The following is an 18,953-nucleotide window of genomic DNA, read 5'->3' on the forward strand; positions in this document are numbered from 1 at the left end:
TTTGTTATAAGTGAGAATCTATTGAAATTAACTTCTCTATCTCTAATAGGTAGAAGTAAGGTATACGTATAGTTGTTGTTGATGTTGCTAACTAAGAAATGGTGTCTAACGTTTGCTAAGAATCTTTAAGCTAGTTAGAAATTTATATGCAGAAAACGTAAAGAACTATAAGTGCTAGAGAAACAAATTATTTATCAAGTTGAAATGATACAGAGCTTAGTTGGATCAATATAGATAGTGAAAATTCATATAAATTGTTCTCTGACAAAGAACTTATAGGATCCTCCAAGAACAATTCTCCCTCTGTGATGAAATATTTAGAGAATCAACACCCAGTGGTTCAAAGAGAGTGGTGTCTACGAAAACCTTATTCCTACCTTGTGAAGGTAGAGAAACTGTTTCTATCCGATAGAGTCTCAGAGAATCAATATAACAAAAAATTGACGAAATGGAGTACTAGAAGGAACCCCCAAAACTACACAACTTCTTAACATTACAAAGATGACATTTTTTTGTAGCAGTTCAGTACAACAATTTTCATCCAACCTATAACAAACAACATGAAGAATATCCTAAGCATAATAAATAATTTAAATGGATATTTAAAAAAGCAAGACTGAATGCAATTAACTAACTAATGCAAGGTTGCAATATGCGAAAAAAGAAGAGAGAAATTCATGAGGAAGTAACCCATGGAGAACAGACAGACCTGCAAGCCTGCGATAATCTACCTCTAGCTAACATCCATTCCAAGGTTGGATATATGAGAATCTCTATAACTTTCTCCCCAAAATATTACGTATAACTTCTGTGGCAACTCGTTGTTCAACACTCTATTTGGCTCGGAGAGAAGTCAGGACTAAGCTACTCCTGTTTGCGATAACAATTGAAGACCAGCTTTTAAATCCTCTGGAGTAATTGTTAGTAGTTCGTCTGAGTCTATACAGTCAAAACTGAGTCTCAGGTCCAAATTCTCTCTTGCATTAACTAGCAATGGATCGACCAGACCTCCATTCATCTCCTTGCGCTGTTTTTCAGTGGTTCCTTCCTTGATAAGTGCTGCAACAGCATCAACGCTACATGAAGGATGCAACTTGAATCCGTATAGCAAGCTACAATCAGCTTGATTGGTCATTTTAAGATGAAGAATTGTGGCAAGGTCTTCAGAGCTAAAGTTATCAAAATGGAAAAACTTTGTTACTCTTCTACAGAAACCTTCATTAGAAGTGATCACGCGCTTCATTGGTTCACTGTAACCTGCAAAAATTACTACAATTTTCCCGCTGTCCATAACAGACATTATCTCTTCTAGTGCTTCCAAACCATAGTCCTTGTCATCCGACTTCTGCATAGGTATTAATCGATAGGCTTCATCAACAAAAAGAATCCCCCCTTCAGCTTCTTGGATCTGCATATTTGCCCAAGACTTGGTGAGCCAAAAGATAAAATATTTATGGGAAATGTGCAAGAATTTCAAGAGTCATGGAAAGCTTACCTTTCTCCTTGTCTTTGGCCCTGTATGACCAACAAATTCACCAACCAGATCCGTTCTCTGCACCTCTGTCACCTTATTGGTGGGAAGAATCCCCACCATATGAAGCAATTTTCCAAGAATTCGAGCAACCATAGTTTTTCCTGTAATAGTACCATCACAAAATCTTATAAATCAAACTACAAGATATTCATCAAATACACAAGTTTGCAAGGCATACACCAAAAAGTAAAAGAAGGTGTAACACATCCTACATTCAACAGTATCCCTGACGTAACCAGGAGCTACAGGTATGCTCTTTATTTCTATAAGTTTTTCACCTAATCTTTTTGCTTCTCTTTAATACTATGCGAGTATTTTACAGAGAGCAGACAAGGAATTCCGTTAGTAATTGGCCCCCACCCTTTCAATAAATAGACCAGGTGAAACATTGTACGATGCCGTATTGGAACAAATAGTTAAAATTCTGATGATTGATGATAGAACATATCACTAAAGATGCTTTCTTCATAAATTGTAATGTAGACTTGATTACCTGTTCCAGGGTTACCAAGGAAAGCCATATGGGGTGGTCTTCTTGCACCGATTTTAAGCCCTAGGGCCTTACGCCTCTCATCCAAGAGCATCCCCTTTGCCCATTTGCGGAGTTGCAGTTTAAGTTCATCTAACCCCACTATTTTAGATAATTCGCTTTCCAGTTCATCCATTTTAGCTTTGGTCTGGCTACATGCTTCAATGGCTTTACGTTTTCTTTGTTCATCAAGATACTGGTGGAGAAGTTCGCGCAATTTTTCATTTCCAGGGCCTTGAGAGAGATGATTTATAGGGGTCTTTCCCTCCTGCACTCCATATATTTCATTATTAGCAATGACCAGAAAAGGAACGGGATGTTTTTAATAAATGGAATCTATCGTACATCATCTTCAGCACTACAATCCGCGTTATACTCCAACAATGTCTTTACTGTTGTATAATCTTCGGCTCGTAGTGAGTGCCAAACAGCAAGGTGCAGCGGAGTCATCCCATTCTGCAAAAAGCCACATGAAAATGAAAATTAGAACAAATCGAGAAGCACGTGTTCATGGTCCAATTACAACTGAAGCAGTAAACATACACACATTGGCTCTGGCTTCAACAAGAGCACCATGAGCAAGAAGCATCTTTGCTGTTTCATTACAACCATTCTTGGCTGCCATGTGCAATGGTGTCTCTCCGTACTGCAATGCACAGAATATTAACCCCAGAAAACAAGAAAGCTAGAAGTTACAAGAGTGACAAAGCCCAGTCAACTCTAAAAGGATATGCAACTGTATGCAATTGGTAGATTCCTTCACGTACCATGTTCTTGGCTTCCAGCTCCACCTTCTCTGGGCCAGGCCAACTGAGCAAAAACTTGAGTATTTCGACATTGTTGTAACCAGCAGCAACATGAAGAGGCGTCTGCACCATCTGCATCCAGAAAAGTAGCAAACAATATTAAAGAAAATACTTTTCACAAGCAATCATCTAGTCTAGCTTTCACAAGACTATGACCAGGTAAACATGATCAGTAGCCAGCTCTTTCAAACTTTAACAAAACCATCAGTACCCTGTTTCATTCCCTCCCTTTGGGAACTTCGTAATGGAACTTTATAGCAAGAAAAATCAAAGGCACCATAACCCCAGCGACTACTTGTATCAGCCTCAAATCTAACTCCATATATAAGTAAAACATCAATATCATGAAACAATAAAGGGCAGGACATAACTCCAAATAAGAAGCTGTATATCAGCATTTGACCATGATATTCCATACCTGCAGCCACATACTACACTAGCATAGTACAATTAACTCTATTGAATTGGCAACCAAATAACCATTTAGCTAAGCTCCATCCCACCCATTTACCAAAGCAACTGTGTTATTATGTATTAGCATTGCACATTTTGATTTTCAACAGAACATACAAGCAAAATAAAAAGCTTTTTAAAATCCAACAACCAATATAGATGTACTACACGGGCAAACTGATTTTGTCTATGGCTGTGCATATGAGAATAATACGGATATCCTTATGCATCTTCCTCTTTTCTTAATAGCCAATAAAGTGGAAGATGCATAAGGATATTCGTAGATCTCAAATGTTTTTAAGCTTTATTCATTGTTGTCACTATTAATCTTGCCCCAAATTGCTTGATGGTTCGAGCTCCCAAATGCATGCATAAAGCATAACCCAGAGGATTTTATCTCGAATTCAACTGGAATTTCCTCAGATGACACGGTATACATAATTGCATTATCCAATAACTAAGGGGGTCTTTAATACACATTTTCTTTGTGCAAATTTGGCTTCTTTTAAGATACATTTCTTTTTGCCAACATCTTTAGATACATAAAGCCTACAAATATTCTTTTTCCTATAATCGCCTTGTCCATGCCATCTTCCGCAGCTTGACTAATTCCACCGGATACGTGCTAGTGAGAGGGAGATCCAAGATTTAAAGTTTATGGGTTCCTATAGTCCAATTTAATAACCGGGTTCAAAATCAAATATTTATAGACATTTCATGATTTTTTTAACACATAAACAGGGTATGTGCAAAGTTCACACTGTCCACCAAAGCTCGAACAGATAAAAAGAACCCACCTTTATGATCCAATGTATAAAAACAACCCCTTATATGGAAATGCTAAAGCCAAGAAAGATTGTGTACATATAGCAAAATATTAGAACTTATACATAAAGCCAAAGAGAGCAAGATAGAGATCTTACAACAGGGTTGCGTTCATTAAGAAGAAAAGGGTTGTCATTAAGCAACTTTTTAAAGGCAACAACATCCCCAGATTGTGCTAACCCATGAATGGTAATGGGTCTGGAAGATCTTGAACGTTGATCCCTTGTCCTCTGCATTTCTTTTCTGTTTCTTCTTCCTATCTTTGTTTCCCCTCTCTCTCTCAAGAACAGAACAGAGATTGAAGGGAAAAGGGTAAACACAAGAAACTTTTTTTCTCTCGGGGGAATTTTGTCAAACAAGTCATAGGTGAGTCATTTAGTACACGAAAACTCGGCCAAATCTAGTAGCTGTGGCCGCTAATTTTTTTAGTAAATTCTAATTGGGTGGCTTTCATAGCTGGATACCAATAGCAATAAGCATCGCATGGCACTTTCCTTATTTTGACTCAACGGAGTTTAAGAAAAAAAAAAAAAATACATAAATTTTTTATTTTATGGTCTTAAATTGTTTGAATGTAATATATATTAAAATATTTTTTATTTTATAATTTTAAACATATCATATGAAAAGTCAAAATTAAAAAGGAGAAAAACGCTCAAATGTGTCTATCATCAAACTTTGAGAAAAAAATTTATTTACGTCATTTGTTAAAAGTTTAGTTCATCTATGTTATTTTTGTTTGAGAAAAGGTTCATTCATGTCATTATTTATTCATAGATGAACTTTTTTCTCAAAATTTGATGGCATATTTGAAACTTTTCCCATTAAAAAATTATCAAAAGAGAAAAAAGATTGTATTTTTTACTAAATAGGCTAAAAAAGATAATCAAAATGAAATGGAATAAATAGTTTATATGTTATTTGTCATCACGGCATCACCTCTAAAATAAATAGAATTTGAAGTATATTGGTTAAATCTATTTAAATTTGATATGGATCTCATAAGAAGTCTGATGTTGGTAGTGAATATAAAATAAAATAGACGATCTTTTGGGCCATTTTCATCTCTTGAATTAGACTTGTCCGAGGGTCCTTCGTTTCGATGTGCCCTTTTTCTTCCCAAAATGGAATTTCTCTTTGCTTTCTCTCTTTTTTTTTGGGGGGTTAAATTTAGACCATTGGCCTTTTTATTTTGGGCAAATTACTTAACTACACTCCTTTACTTACCTTAATATCCATTTATCCCTACTTATTTCAAAAATTTTCAAAAATCCCTTATTTACCTATGTATCCCGCATGTATCTCGTGTACAACGCTATGTATCCCGCTATGTGGAATGTATCAAATGTTATGTATCCCGTGCACAACGCTATGTATCATGTCCACAACACTATGTCCCGCATGTATCCCGTGCACAACGCTATGTATCCCGCTATGTGGAATGTATCAAACCTAATGTTTCCCGTGCATAACGCTATGTATCCCGCTATGTGGAATGTATCAAACCTAATGTATCCCGTGCACAACGCTATGTATCTCACAAACATCATTTTTAAGGGATTTTTGGTAAATAGAAAACTAGAAGGGATAGGATATTATTTAGTACTTATAATATGTGGTTCCTATAATTTATACTTTTATTTTCAAATAATTATGTACAAGATGGGCCACAGATGTGACCAACTAACAACCACAAAACAAAACTGGATAGTCCAACCCCTTAATCTCTTTGCTTTCTCTTTTGACTTGTGCCAAACTGTATTTTTTGTTGTCATCGAGAGAAATGATTCATTCAACCTTGGTATTGGTAACCAAGACATCCCCTCTGTCGAATAAATCTTCAAATCATTATCAAGATTGCTAAAAAGGAGCTTATTTCAATTTTGAATACAATAATATGAAGAACGAAAGTATAAGAGGACAAGAAGAAGAAGAGGCGAATACATTTTACTTGCTTGATGACCTCTTTGCCAGAATAGGAAAAATTCAAAGCTTGCAAGAATGTTAGACTTTGAACATTGTGTTGGACATATGAATTATAAAGTTAGGATGAAATAATCTATATTAAATCAATAATCAATTACTAGACGAACTGGCTAACCCGCGAAGGTGTTCTGCATGGTGGATTTCTGCAAAACATATTAGCCATCAAGTCCATCATTATTGGATTGGGCCAAAATTGCACAAGGCCCAATAAAAGCGGGGTTTTTTTTCTGTTGGGCCATGTATAGAATGAAACAGAAAATAAGCAGAAATCAAAGATATCTCTTTGAGAAATATAAATATTTTTTTAAAGTTTACAATTTTTAAAAACATTTTTGAGGTAGATCGACTTAAAATAACAGATAACTCGCCATACTAAATTTGTTGGTTTGGAACCTACAATCTTCAGATCATGAGCATGATGAGTTTACTAATTCTATTACTTAGCATTTCGTTTTTGTTGTATGTGAAGTGAATGTGTAGTTGAACCATACAACTACAAGACTATTTTGTCTAGCGGGAATCGAATGAATTAAGAAGTGGCGAGTACATCAATAATCTCTTAGATTTGTTAACGTGTTTTTACTAGATATTTTTGCTCAAATTTTTTAAAAGTTCATATGCATGTTTTCAAGCATCCACTACTTAGAAAAGTCAATCACTTCTAATATTTCACCTCACTAATTATATGTGTTTAGATATGACTAACTTATAATGTAACATATTAAACGTTTGAGGGTGTACACACATAATTATTTTCAAAATTTAAATAAAAACTATCTAATTGAAATACACGATAATTCAAATATTTAAATAAAATATATTAGTAATAAATCTTAAAAAATTATCAATATATTTCTCTCATCTTAATTTTTTTAGAATATCAAAATCCCTAAATTTCAAATTATGAATTAGCCTCCTATAAAATAGGTTAATAGGTATGAGGTAGGAAGGAAAAATTGTTACGACATTAATATTATTTTCTAATAAAATTTCCTATAATCACGCTGTCATTCACATGGTTTTTCTTTCCAACAAAAAATAATGACAATATGACCAAACTATGATTGGTAAATTCTTCCATTATTATGTTTTTGGTCACACAACTTTATCCTTTTCTGAGGTCAATTTAATAATGTCATTTATTTCTTTAAAACCAGAAATAGATTAATCTTTTAAGCCAATTCCGCAATTGTCGGTTAGGTAATACTCTTCCATTTAATTTTATTCGATTTCTATATCAAAAAATAATTTTTTTTATTATTATTTTCACAAATTAGAAGAGTTTTTTTTCTTCATTTATTGTTTTGAAATAACTACGTGAAATAATAATAGTTTAGAGTTTTTAAAATATTATTAATAAGATTTTATTTTAAAAATATAAACAAGGTAGGGCAAACGTAAGTGTAGGTGCAAAACGCTGTTTTTCCGTAAAAAAAAAAAAAGACCTTAGATAGAGTTTTTCTTTTTTAAATTTATTCTTAATTAATTGAAATTGGACCAAAGTTTTTATTTATTTATTTGTCTTGTTTCCTGTATTTCAGGTCGAACATGACTTGTTCTTTTGAAATCTTCCAATTTTATTTTGTTTACGGTTAGACGAACCCAGAATTTGAAGACTTTGGATACATTAATATTACCTTAGCTCAAATATGAGTTCTAAGATAAAGTTAAAATAAAAACAATAAAATAAACCAAGATCTCATTGGTGGATTCCCTTGCTTATACTAGCAACACAATGACAATCTTATGTTTTTCATGGGTGCACGGTTAATTATATCCTAATTTTTGTCAGTTTTTCAAAATAGATATACACATACATACATGATTTTTTCGAAATTAACGGGTGCACCCCACCTAGAGGGGTGGGTCCGCCTCTGTGTTTACTTAATAAAAGTTACTATATTTTTTCTATAATTAATATTCTGTAACAAACAGCAAAAGACCAAAACTAATGGCATGATTTGCATTTTAAATAGACTGATCTTTAATTTATATCTTTTAAGGACACAAGATATAACTTATAGAATATTATAATATGAAAATACAATTTTTTTTCTTATATAAAAAATTATTTACCCCAACATTAAAAATTAAACACCAATACAAATAGAGATAAAGGACGAAATGACCCCTAATAATGTGAAATAAAGAGATTATTTTTGATAAATTTTGACTCAACGAAAAATATTCTCAAAGTAGAATTGCAAATAAAGACTTGTTGAGAGGGGTCATTTTCTGTCATTGTGATTCCAGCCTACCATATCGATATTATTAGTATTATATTACGAAGTTTAATATAATATAATTTTGACTTAAAAACTGTTTAATCAAGGATTTTTACTGTCGTTTTCTGGAATATAAAATTTCTGTAATTCATTTTTATTGCATAATATATATATATACTTGTCTTTTTACGTTTGCCACATCAAAAGATTTTAAAGCAGAATTTTGAATAAAAAGATATGTGAGTTTGACGTGATATATATCCAAACAAATAACATCGTTATTTATAATAATGTTTGAAACGTGAAGTACTAACTAATAGTGTGGTTTTATGCTTATATTAGTATATATATGCTCTAATTAACAAATTGGAGTTATTAAGTTAATTACCAATTTTCTACTTTATCAAATCCACACTAATTAGCTAGTAATTGTAACTTTTTTCTAAGCAACTTTATAAGTAAAATTGTAAACTAATCTTTTCATTTGTTTCAATTTATTTATCTTTATTTTTTTAATATGTTAAAAAAGTAATGTTTTTCTCCTTTTCTTTAACCACTCTTCAATTACGATTTTTCATATGATATGTGTAAGACTAAAAAATTAAAAGATGCTTTGATACGTTAGATATATTTTTAACTTAATAACACAAAATTTAAATGTTTTTTTTATTTTATCAAATTTTATATTAAATAAAAAACACATAAATAAATTAAATAAATAAAAAGCAATATAAAAAAGAAGGTCAAACACGGCAGTCCAAAGTCCAAACAAACAAGAGCTCACCAAAGACGTGCAACATTATTTCCGTTTGAGTTTAATTTGTAAGTACCGATAATATGATGTATAAATGTGTTTTTAAATCTTATTATGATTAGTATTTATGTCTTTTAGTTTTTGGTATACGTAATTAGATATTTAAATTTATTTACAGTTGTACAGATAGACTACAGTCTACAAATTGATGCATCTAATATGACAATTCACATATGGGATATAAACACTTTGAACTGATTTTTGTCATGTCATGTAGAACGCATGTTATGTCATATGACGTATGCGTTTATTTGTTCAATTTTATACAAGTTTAAGTGTCTAATTATGCATATTCATATATAGTACGAGGACATAAATGATAGTTGATGCCAAGTTAAGTCACGTATATACATTATGCTTTGATAGATTAATAATGTAGATGTTTAGTCATTGATTTCAGGGAATTTTACACAAATCACATAGTGTTAAGAGCTAATTACATTCTTATCCCTACTCTTTTTCAAATTATAAAAAAATTCTTAAATGTGGTGGAATCCGGAAATGTACTGATACCTCACATTCATGTTTCAAATACATCGCTCAACGTCTCGATACATCGCGTATCCAATCAATACATCGTGTAAAGTGACGTATCAGCGAATAGGAGAGAGTAGAAATTTTTGTAATTTTTTCAAATGGTAGAGAATTTTAGAAAATATGATAAAATAATTAAATTGTGTATTTAGGTAATTTTTCTTTTAAAAAATATATATTTTATTTTAATTTATAAAGTTGAAATTGAAGATGAAGTTGCATTTGATTATACTTCTGGCACATAATATTAGAAATAATGTTCATTCTTGAATAATGTATAAATTCAACTTTAAAATGAAAAAAAAAAGTAATTGTAAAATAGATTATATATATAGTTATTTTCTAAATTCAAATACAACTTCAATTAAGATTTGAATTTTTCTTGGCTAAACTTAATTTTCAAAAAATTAAAAAATTATTCCATAAAATAAAATAAAATTATTGTCACTATAAATATTTGATGACCATGCATGCATAATATTTCTTCATTTGCAGGCCTTTCCAAATTCCTTCTGGCAACTAGTTGTCATTTGGCAAATATTATTCATGCAATTTTGCCTTCAACGACATGTTCTTTGGTTTTTACTTTATTAAATAAAATAATGCATCAAATATATATAAATATAAAATTCACCTACATTTAAAAGTCAATAAAATTGTTTATTGACAGGAAATATCATAACGTTAACGTAAGAATAGGTCTATAGTTCCCTACCGTTGAATAATAAAATCGTGCATAACTTTAATACTTTATTTGTTGGTCTTTATTGACATGTTAACAACAATATTACTTCAAATTTCAGCAAAATTCGAACCACAAAATCGAAATAAATATATGATATATTTTGTTTCTTTACAAAAATAATGCGGAAAAGAGTTGTAGAGAAGAAAGAGATCTCAAAATTGATGTTTAAATATAAAGTCAGGTGAATTCGAAATCGAAAAATCGAAATGCATGATAAGTGGCGGTCAGCGATACAAGAACTTGTTTTTTCCCCAAACTATTTAATTTAATTAGTGTAAAAATGAATAACGTCTTTCTATATAAATCCAAAAAGTTATTTTAGTTTCTTTCCTATAATGTGGGATGAAATCTCTCATATTACAAAATCTAATATTACATCTAATTAAGGAGGATTAATTAAAACATCCTTCATCGAAAAATCACTATTTATATAAAGGTCCACTAATCTATTCTAACATCCAATATTGAATAGTTTGACCATATTTTGAAGAAAAAGATATTTAGAAAATCTAGAAGTTTTCTGAAACCAGCTATTTATGGATAGTTAAATTATTATTATTTTTACTAATTGGATGATTTATTATATCTTAATTTTTTAAAAACGCGTTAATTATAATTAGATGTTTGGTGGTGTTTCCATGCATCCAGCTGTTTTTTGACATTTTACTTTAAATTTAAGGCCAATCTTCAACACTAAAATAAATATACTATATGTATAATAAAAAAAGAAAAAAATTGAAAATGTAAAACTACACGTTAACTAATCATTGACTAATTAAATTTAAAACCCAATTAGTGTCACACTAATCATTTACTTTAACCTAAACAATATTTATATTCCAACAAGATTTTAGTCACTCACATGAATATATAGGCTATTGAGTGATTATTTAGTACTACTAACTAGTAAGAATTTGTGACATGTTTTAACTCGTGTGTATGTTTATATCAAATTAATAGATTTATTAGACTTTTATTACTTAATAACAGTAGTCGATATGCATTTTCATCATCAAAATTACTTAATCATTAATAAGTTGATTATGGTTTGATATAGACTATACACATGACATATATAAATTAGTTTGAGTCTATTTCACGTGAATTATCACTTATAGAAGGCTATGTAGGACAAACGTAACTAGTTATAATTTTATATAAATTTAAGTGTTTATTAATTGCACACTCAAATTGAATATCATAAATATAAGTTGATGCCAAATTAAATGATATTTTCATGTTTTATATCTAATTTAAAAGTATTTGAATTTTGTTAAAACATAAAATAAAATTGACGTGTCATTGACGTGTCATTGACGTGTAGTACACCAAATTAGACATTCTAGTTGGAACTTATAATCTAGAAAAACGACAAAGAACATTAAATATAGTGCATTCAGATAAGAAGTTATTGGTCAAATTAATTTAATTTATTATGAATAGGTAGTTTAATAAAGTAAAAATAGGTAAATATTTATTCATTTGAATGTTTATATGAAATCGATTCAACTTAATGATTATAAACCTTAATCCGATAAAGATATAAGTTAGTTAATTATGATTAAGTGACGATATATGAATATAATGTCATACAACTATTCCTTAGATATAAACATCCGATGAGGTTAAATTTTTACTATGAAGATATAAATTAGCTAATCAATTTTAAGTCCGATAGATATATGTGTAAAAACTTATAGTACATATATACGACAAATGCTTAAAGTGTGACATGAAATTGAGCACCATGGCATGATTTTAATGAACAAAATTCTTTGATACTTATTAAGTAATAAATATTTCATAAAATTAGTTGAAATGCATATAAATTTATCTTAGCACGATAAAAAATAAAAAGATATATTACATCTATTAACTTAACGCAATTATTACTCAAATACAAGTGAGCTTTTTATCCATTTACCATGATAAGTTGACATTCAATTGTAGTTTTTTTTTTTTTAAATAGCAAATACTATAATTTGCTTATTTTAAAAAATAAATTAATAATATATTAAGTTTATTTAAATTAAAATATTAGAAAGCGAAAGCGCGGGCAGGTCGTGTTACGACCGGTCCAATTATTTTCCTTCGACCGGCCGACTGCGGCCACGTGGATATTATCAAGCCATCAAATGCGCCTTAATTATAGTTTAGTTGTATAATTGAAATATATGGATATTTTTAGAAAATATCTTTTACCATAAACTTAATTATGGCAAAGTTTTATTTTTATAATCCAAAATAAATTATTATTTTATAATTATATAGATTTTTATACCAAAACACAAGTGTAAAATTTTTGTGATAATATTTATTGATCTTTGATTAGGAGTGGAGCTATTTTTATTTAAGAAAAAGTCAATTGATATTCACTTGTAAAAAAATAATGGTATATTGAATTGGGTATTTACGTTAAATCTTAAAAGATAAATATTTATTCGCACAATGTGTTTATGTTTAATTTTTTTTTTGGTAATAAAGTCATTTTATATACCAAAGTTATGTTAAATTATTACAACTTATTATAGTTAACTAATTTAATGAAGTGAAAATTTATATTTTTTCTTGCCTCAAATTATATGTTGTAATTTTTAAAAATAATATTTTACATTATTTATCATGTTAAAAATTCAAGATAAAAAAAATCACCACGACCACATTTTATCTTTATTAGTAGTAGTTAACTTTGAAGACTACAAAACCTTAATAGAGTAAATATTTGAAGAAAATAGTAGTCAATTTAAAAAAAAATTAAAGTTACTTGAGAAATGTGTAAAAGAGAAACACGATAAGATTAGAAACGAATGAAGTATTCCACTAATTAAGCATTTTTTAAGTAATCTCAATTTATGTAACACATTTTCTTTTTAACATAAACTATTATGACTAAGTAAGTAATTACGTAGTTTTCGATCCGTATTAGTATATATTCATTGATTTGACGTAAACAACTCGCACGAAAATCAAAACACAAAAGTTAAAGTTATTAAAAAGAATAAAAATAAGTTTACAAAAAATAATTAAAATATCTTGTTCATGCTTATTCTTCCCTCTTTTTATTCTACTACTAGTATACTAGACTCTGTTTTTCCTCTTTTTCTTCTCTCCATTTTCTCTCCTAAAAGGAGTAAAATTCTATAGAGAAAAGCTAAAGTTATATGAATTTCTTGCACAAAATCACATTTTTCTTAACAAAGTTTTGAGTTTTAACCAATTTTTGTTTGTATTATTTGATTTGATTTCTGGGGTTGTCTTCTTTTTTCGTTTTTTTACACACAGAGGCACATAAAGGGTCGCCGGAAAATGTCAACTCCGACGCCGGTGACCGCTCCGGCTCCTACATCACCGCCTAGTAATGCTACTTCTCCTCCACCGTCGACTCCTGCAACAGCTCCTCCGCCGGCGTCTCCGACGCCCCCTGCAACAGCTCCGCCGCCGGCATCACCGACCCCACCGGCAACGGCTCCACCTCCATCGACTCCTGCTCAAGCTCCTCCACCAGCAAGAACTCCGACACCACCGGCAGCAACTCCTCCGCCGGCTAGTTCAGCCTCTCCCCCTCCACCAACTACACCTGCTCCGTCTTCCAATCCGCCTCCGTCAACAACTCCTGCTCCATCTGGGTCTCCTTCTCCACCATCCACCACCCCTTCAACCCCATCTCCTCCTGGTTCTACCCCGTCACCGCCGGCGGGAGGGAATTCTCCGCCATCACCTTCAGGGGGGTCTCCATCGCCACCTAGTGGAGGAAGACCATCACCGCCGGCGTTGTCTCCACCGCCGTCAGATGAAGGGTCATCGGGAATATCGACAGGGGTTGTTGTTGGAATTGCTATTGGGGGTGTTTTAATTCTTGCAATTCTGAGTTTGTTGTTCATATTTTGCAAGAAGAAGAAAAGGAGAAATCATGAACCAGTTAATTACTATGTTCCACCTCCACCACCACAAGGGATCAAAGGTGAGATCTTATTTGAATAAATACATAAAAATCTGAGCTTTTAGTGTCTGGATTGCTGAATAGATCTGTTTATGCTTCCGTTTGGTCGTAGATTTTGAAGTTGAAACTTGAAAATTTGAGTCCGGACATGCATTGTACTTGGAAAAAAATTGAAGATTATGTGATAACTTTTATGTTTAAAAAGGCCAAACATTAGCTATATATATAGTCACTTGAACTCTTCCCGTGAATATTTACCAAAATTTGCACTGTGAGAGAGATTTGTCATCCTTTATGTACAATTATCAGTGCTGATGATAATTAACAGGAAGTTGTCGAATGTAGACTTTTTTGACCATTTAGTTTCATTGTAGAATGGCTTTGTGGAGTTTAAGCATCAGAGATTCAGATAATTAGCTGTGATAACTGATAAGAAATGATGAGCTTGAAAGTTGATGGATTGATTATATGCACTTACACATTGTAATTTTCTTAATAATAGGGAAACAGCTTGATAGGAGAGTGTTTGATGTATAAGCCATTGGATGTTTTGAGAGCCTTGAAACAATTTATCATTGGCATTTAGTTATTTTTGAGTTTTATCGGCCAACATAATTGTTTGTTAAACAGGATTTTATATATTTAATTCTTGATAGTGAATATCTTTTGATGATCGATGTAGTCAGAGTCTCGATGATCATTAGTCATGACTAATTTTAATGTTGTTTGTCAGCTGACCCTCATGGTGGGCAAATGCAACATTGGCAGCAAAATCCTCCACCTCCGGCAGATCATTTTGTTACAATCCCCCCTACACCGTCTCCTCCACCAGCAGGGGGGTTACTATCTTCACATGCTCCACCACGTGCACCTTCACCTCAGCCTCAACCTTACATGAACAGCAGTGGAGCTTCTTCAAATTATTCTGGGTCTGAAATTGCGCTTCCACCACCTTCCCCTGCCATGTCCTTAGGCTTCTCACAGAGCACATTCACATTCGAGGAATTGGTTCGGGCAACTGATGGCTTCTCAGATGCTAACCTTCTTGGACAAGGTGGTTTTGGTTATGTGCACAAAGGAATCCTTCCTAACGGGAAAGAAGTTGCAGTTAAACAGCTTAAGGCTGGAAGTGGACAAGGGGAGCGTGAATTTCAGGCGGAAGTTGAGATTATTAGCAGAGTACATCACAAGCATCTTGTGTCTCTTGTTGGATACTGCATTACTGGGGCTCAGAGACTGCTTGTTTATGAGTTTGTTCCAAACAATACTTTGGAATTTCATTTACACGGTAAATCTATTTTACTTCCTATAAATTTCGACTCAAATTATACATACGATCTGTCTAGTAACCAAAATTCTTATTCTTATAATATCTTAGGAAAGGGAAGGCCTCCTTTGGATTGGCCAATACGACTAAAGATTGCTCTAGGGTCAGCTAAAGGACTGGCATATCTGCATGAAGACTGTATGTTTTTCTGTCTTTCTCATTCTTGAATCATGTTATAATCCTTCTAGCCTTTTATGTCATGTGTTCAATATGTAAAATGAATTGTTTTCTCTTCACAGGCCAACCGAAAATCATTCACCGTGATATCAAGGCAGCTAATATACTTATCGACTTTAATTTTGAGGCTAAGGTAACAGTCTTTTGCATGTGGATTGGAACATGTACCTTTTTGTTTGTTTGATTTTTGAATCGTTGACAATGATTATCTCCAATCCCTTTTACCCGGAGGTTGATATTTGCTAATTATACATTATGATGCCATCAGAAGTTGAATTCAGTTGTACTTATAGAGTAAATCCTGTTTCCTCAAAGAAGCTTTTTTTGCTTTCTCAGGTTGCTGATTTTGGACTTGCCAAGCTAACTTCTGATGTTAATACTCATGTCTCCACCAGAGTGATGGGAACTTTTGGGTAAGACTTGGATTCTTGTGTGATAAATTAGTTACTTCCTTTTCTTAACCGTGTTATTGATATTCCAGTGAGTCGATGTTAATGACCAATGGCTTGCTGCTTCTTTTCCATTTGATCATCAAGTAGACCTGAATGTGTTTCTTCATTATTGTCAACCCCCTAGGTATTTGGCTCCAGAATATGCTTCCTCTGGAAAACTTACAGACAAGTCAGACGTATTCTCCTTTGGTGTAATGCTTCTTGAGTTGATAACTGGACGTCGGCCTGTTGACTCTACTCAATCATACATCGAAGATAGTTTGGTGGACTGGGTGAGTAGTTATGCAGATATGTGTGACGGGTTTGATTTCCTTTCTTTCCACCAGTTCTGCAGTTTTGAGTAATTTGTTGTCATGACAAAGAAGTTACTTTTCTTTCTATTTCAGGCACGTCCATTACTCACACGAGCTTTAGAAGATGAAAAGTTTGATACCCTTGTTGATCGTCGGCTAGAAAATGATTATAACCATAATGAGATGGCTCGCATGGTTGCTTGTTGTGCTGCTTGTGTGCGTCATTCAGCAAAGCGTAGACCACGAATGACACAGGTGAAATTCCATTTTACATTTAAGATTAAAACATACAAGCATTGATGAAGTTTCGAGTTACAATGAGCTGCAACCTTCTACAATTGAATTAAAACTAAAAAGCACTATGTTTGATGCTCTAGTCAAGATGTAGATTGCAAACTTAGACATAATATCCGCAATCTTAAATTTATACGCTATAATTGAGCAGGTTCTCCGAGCCTTGGAAGGAGATGTCTCGTTATCAGACCTTAACGAAGGGATTAAACCTGGACACAGCACAGTATACAGTTCATATACAAGTTCAGATTATGATACACTTCAATACAACGAAGACATGAAGAAATTCAGGAAGATGGCACTCGCGACAAGTCAAGAATATGCCAGCAGTGACCAGTACAGTAATCCGACGAGTGAATATGGGCTAAACCCGTCTGGATCAAGTAGCGAAGGCCATCAAACTGCGGAAATGGAAACGGGTCGGATGAAAAAAGACAGCAGAGGATTCAGTGGAAGTAAAGGCTTCAGTGGAACTTCTTAGTACAAGAAACTCCATTTCTGTATAGTCTTTCAACCTAACTCTTTATGATATGAATGCTTCAACAATTGCATAAAAGTGATGATTTATTTTGGTCAATATACAGGTTTTTTTCTTCTTTTTTTAAATGAGATAAGTTCTCCATTGTATTTATACTGTTAATTCTTTTATTCAATGCTTCAATTGTAGCGTTGATTGTTTTGTTCATATCAACTTAGACTTATTCCTTGATGTTTTGTTTTTTTGGCTGAAGTGTGCATTTGGCAAGTTGGATTTGAATCAATTGATTGGTAGATGACAAAACTAAGCAAGCTGTATGTAGTATTTTATTGAACTTTGAATTTTGTCTTTTCTTGAATCCAAGCTGTCATGCCAAGCTACTGACTTTTATTTTTGTTTTGCTACTTTGACCAATGTGTCTTGTTACCCTTGAGTCGAGCATCTTTCAGAAACAACAACAAAGTTAGGGATAAAATGTGTGTTCATGTTATCCTCATCAGATATTAACCGTGAGATTATATCGGATATATTGTTATTTTAACTTTGACTAATGTCATGTATTACTACTTGCATTAAGCATTTTAGATTCTTTTGAGCACATTCTATGGCATAATTTAAGGGCAGTTTGTGCACACTTTTACTATTTCACCGAATACGTAATGCAATCTCCAACCAACGAATGTACTACATGTTCTATCTATTAAGGATTAAACTAATGTGACACTCCTTTATCAAAAATTACACTATATAGATAGGTCAAAAAAATAGAATTTCTTTGTAAATGATGTTTTTTTTTTGAGTGCAAAAATAGGTAATGTAATACTATTGTTTAATGGAATTATAAAGTGGTCCTTTGTGGGGAATTTTATGTTCACATGTTACACAAAAGAAAAGCAAAAGTTAAAAGGGGGTATCTATCAAAATTATATTCAAGACAACCTTTTTGCACATGCAAGAAAAACATGGGGACAAGTCACAACTTGCTAAGATCTCACCATATTTATTGACTTTATTACTTCAATAGCACATGGTTTTTTCTGCCAACTGTGTTTATCTTATCAGTTGGTTGTAGTAGTCTAGTATGTTTGTTGGTTAATCATTTGTTTGGTGGTGTTGGGTAACCAAAGTGGTTGGTTTAAGGCTCCAAGCTTATCCCAATGATCAGGTTTTCTCCTTCCTTTCGATTTATGTGAAGGTGTTTGATTGCAATGCAATAATACTATATCCGACAAATAAATTTGTTCCTCCAAGTAGCAATTGATATCTTCTACGACGTAGACATAGGGTGCCATGACACGAAACTTAAGAGCAAAATGGGAAAATGTCACATAAATTGAAACAAATAGAGTATTACATATGATAAACTAAACTAGTGGCAGAGCCATCCCTGTCCAAGGAATGTCAGTTGACAGTCCTTGACAGTCCTTCACTGAAAAATTACACTGTATAAATCTATATATTGAATCCTCATAATTTTTTCATGTTATGCTTATGTCTTTATATTTTAGCTCCATTAACGAAAATTTAGACTCGGCTACTAT

General features: G+C 32.4%; 2 protein-coding genes across 3 annotated transcripts; one reads left to right on the forward strand and one right to left on the reverse strand.

Moving 5' to 3' along the window:
• Positions 1-464: 464 nt before the first annotated feature.
• On the reverse strand, positions 465-4,539 carry LOC125862567 (protein CfxQ homolog). Of its 2 annotated transcripts, none has more exons than XM_049542675.1 (7): positions 4,246-4,539; positions 2,831-2,941; positions 2,611-2,709; positions 2,409-2,519; positions 2,028-2,331; positions 1,496-1,635; positions 465-1,408 (listed from the first exon to the last, which is right to left on the reverse strand). In XM_049542675.1, the coding sequence occupies exons 1-7, from the start codon at positions 4,381-4,383 to the stop codon at positions 860-862; spliced, it is 1,452 nt and encodes a 483-aa protein (XP_049398632.1). In that variant the 5' UTR covers positions 4,384-4,539; the 3' UTR covers positions 465-859. The 2 variants fall into 2 exon arrangements, with proteins under 2 accessions (XP_049398632.1, XP_049398634.1); XM_049542677.1 differs by having other exon boundaries at positions 2,607-2,709; positions 4,246-4,275.
• An 8,978-nt stretch (positions 4,540-13,517) lies between these two features.
• Positions 13,518-17,770, forward strand: LOC125861969 (proline-rich receptor-like protein kinase PERK1). Its single transcript, XM_049541908.1, has 8 exons — positions 13,518-14,412; positions 15,125-15,679; positions 15,770-15,856; positions 15,958-16,028; positions 16,232-16,308; positions 16,472-16,619; positions 16,734-16,895; positions 17,086-17,770. The coding sequence occupies exons 1-8, from the start codon at positions 13,758-13,760 to the stop codon at positions 17,413-17,415; spliced, it is 2,085 nt and encodes a 694-aa protein (XP_049397865.1). The 5' UTR covers positions 13,518-13,757; the 3' UTR covers positions 17,416-17,770.
• The last annotated feature ends 1,183 nt before the right edge of the window (positions 17,771-18,953 follow it).

This window comes from Solanum stenotomum, chromosome 4, assembly GCF_019186545.1.
Source record: "Solanum stenotomum isolate F172 chromosome 4, ASM1918654v1, whole genome shotgun sequence".
NCBI lineage: Eukaryota > Viridiplantae > Streptophyta > Magnoliopsida > Solanales > Solanaceae > Solanum > Solanum stenotomum.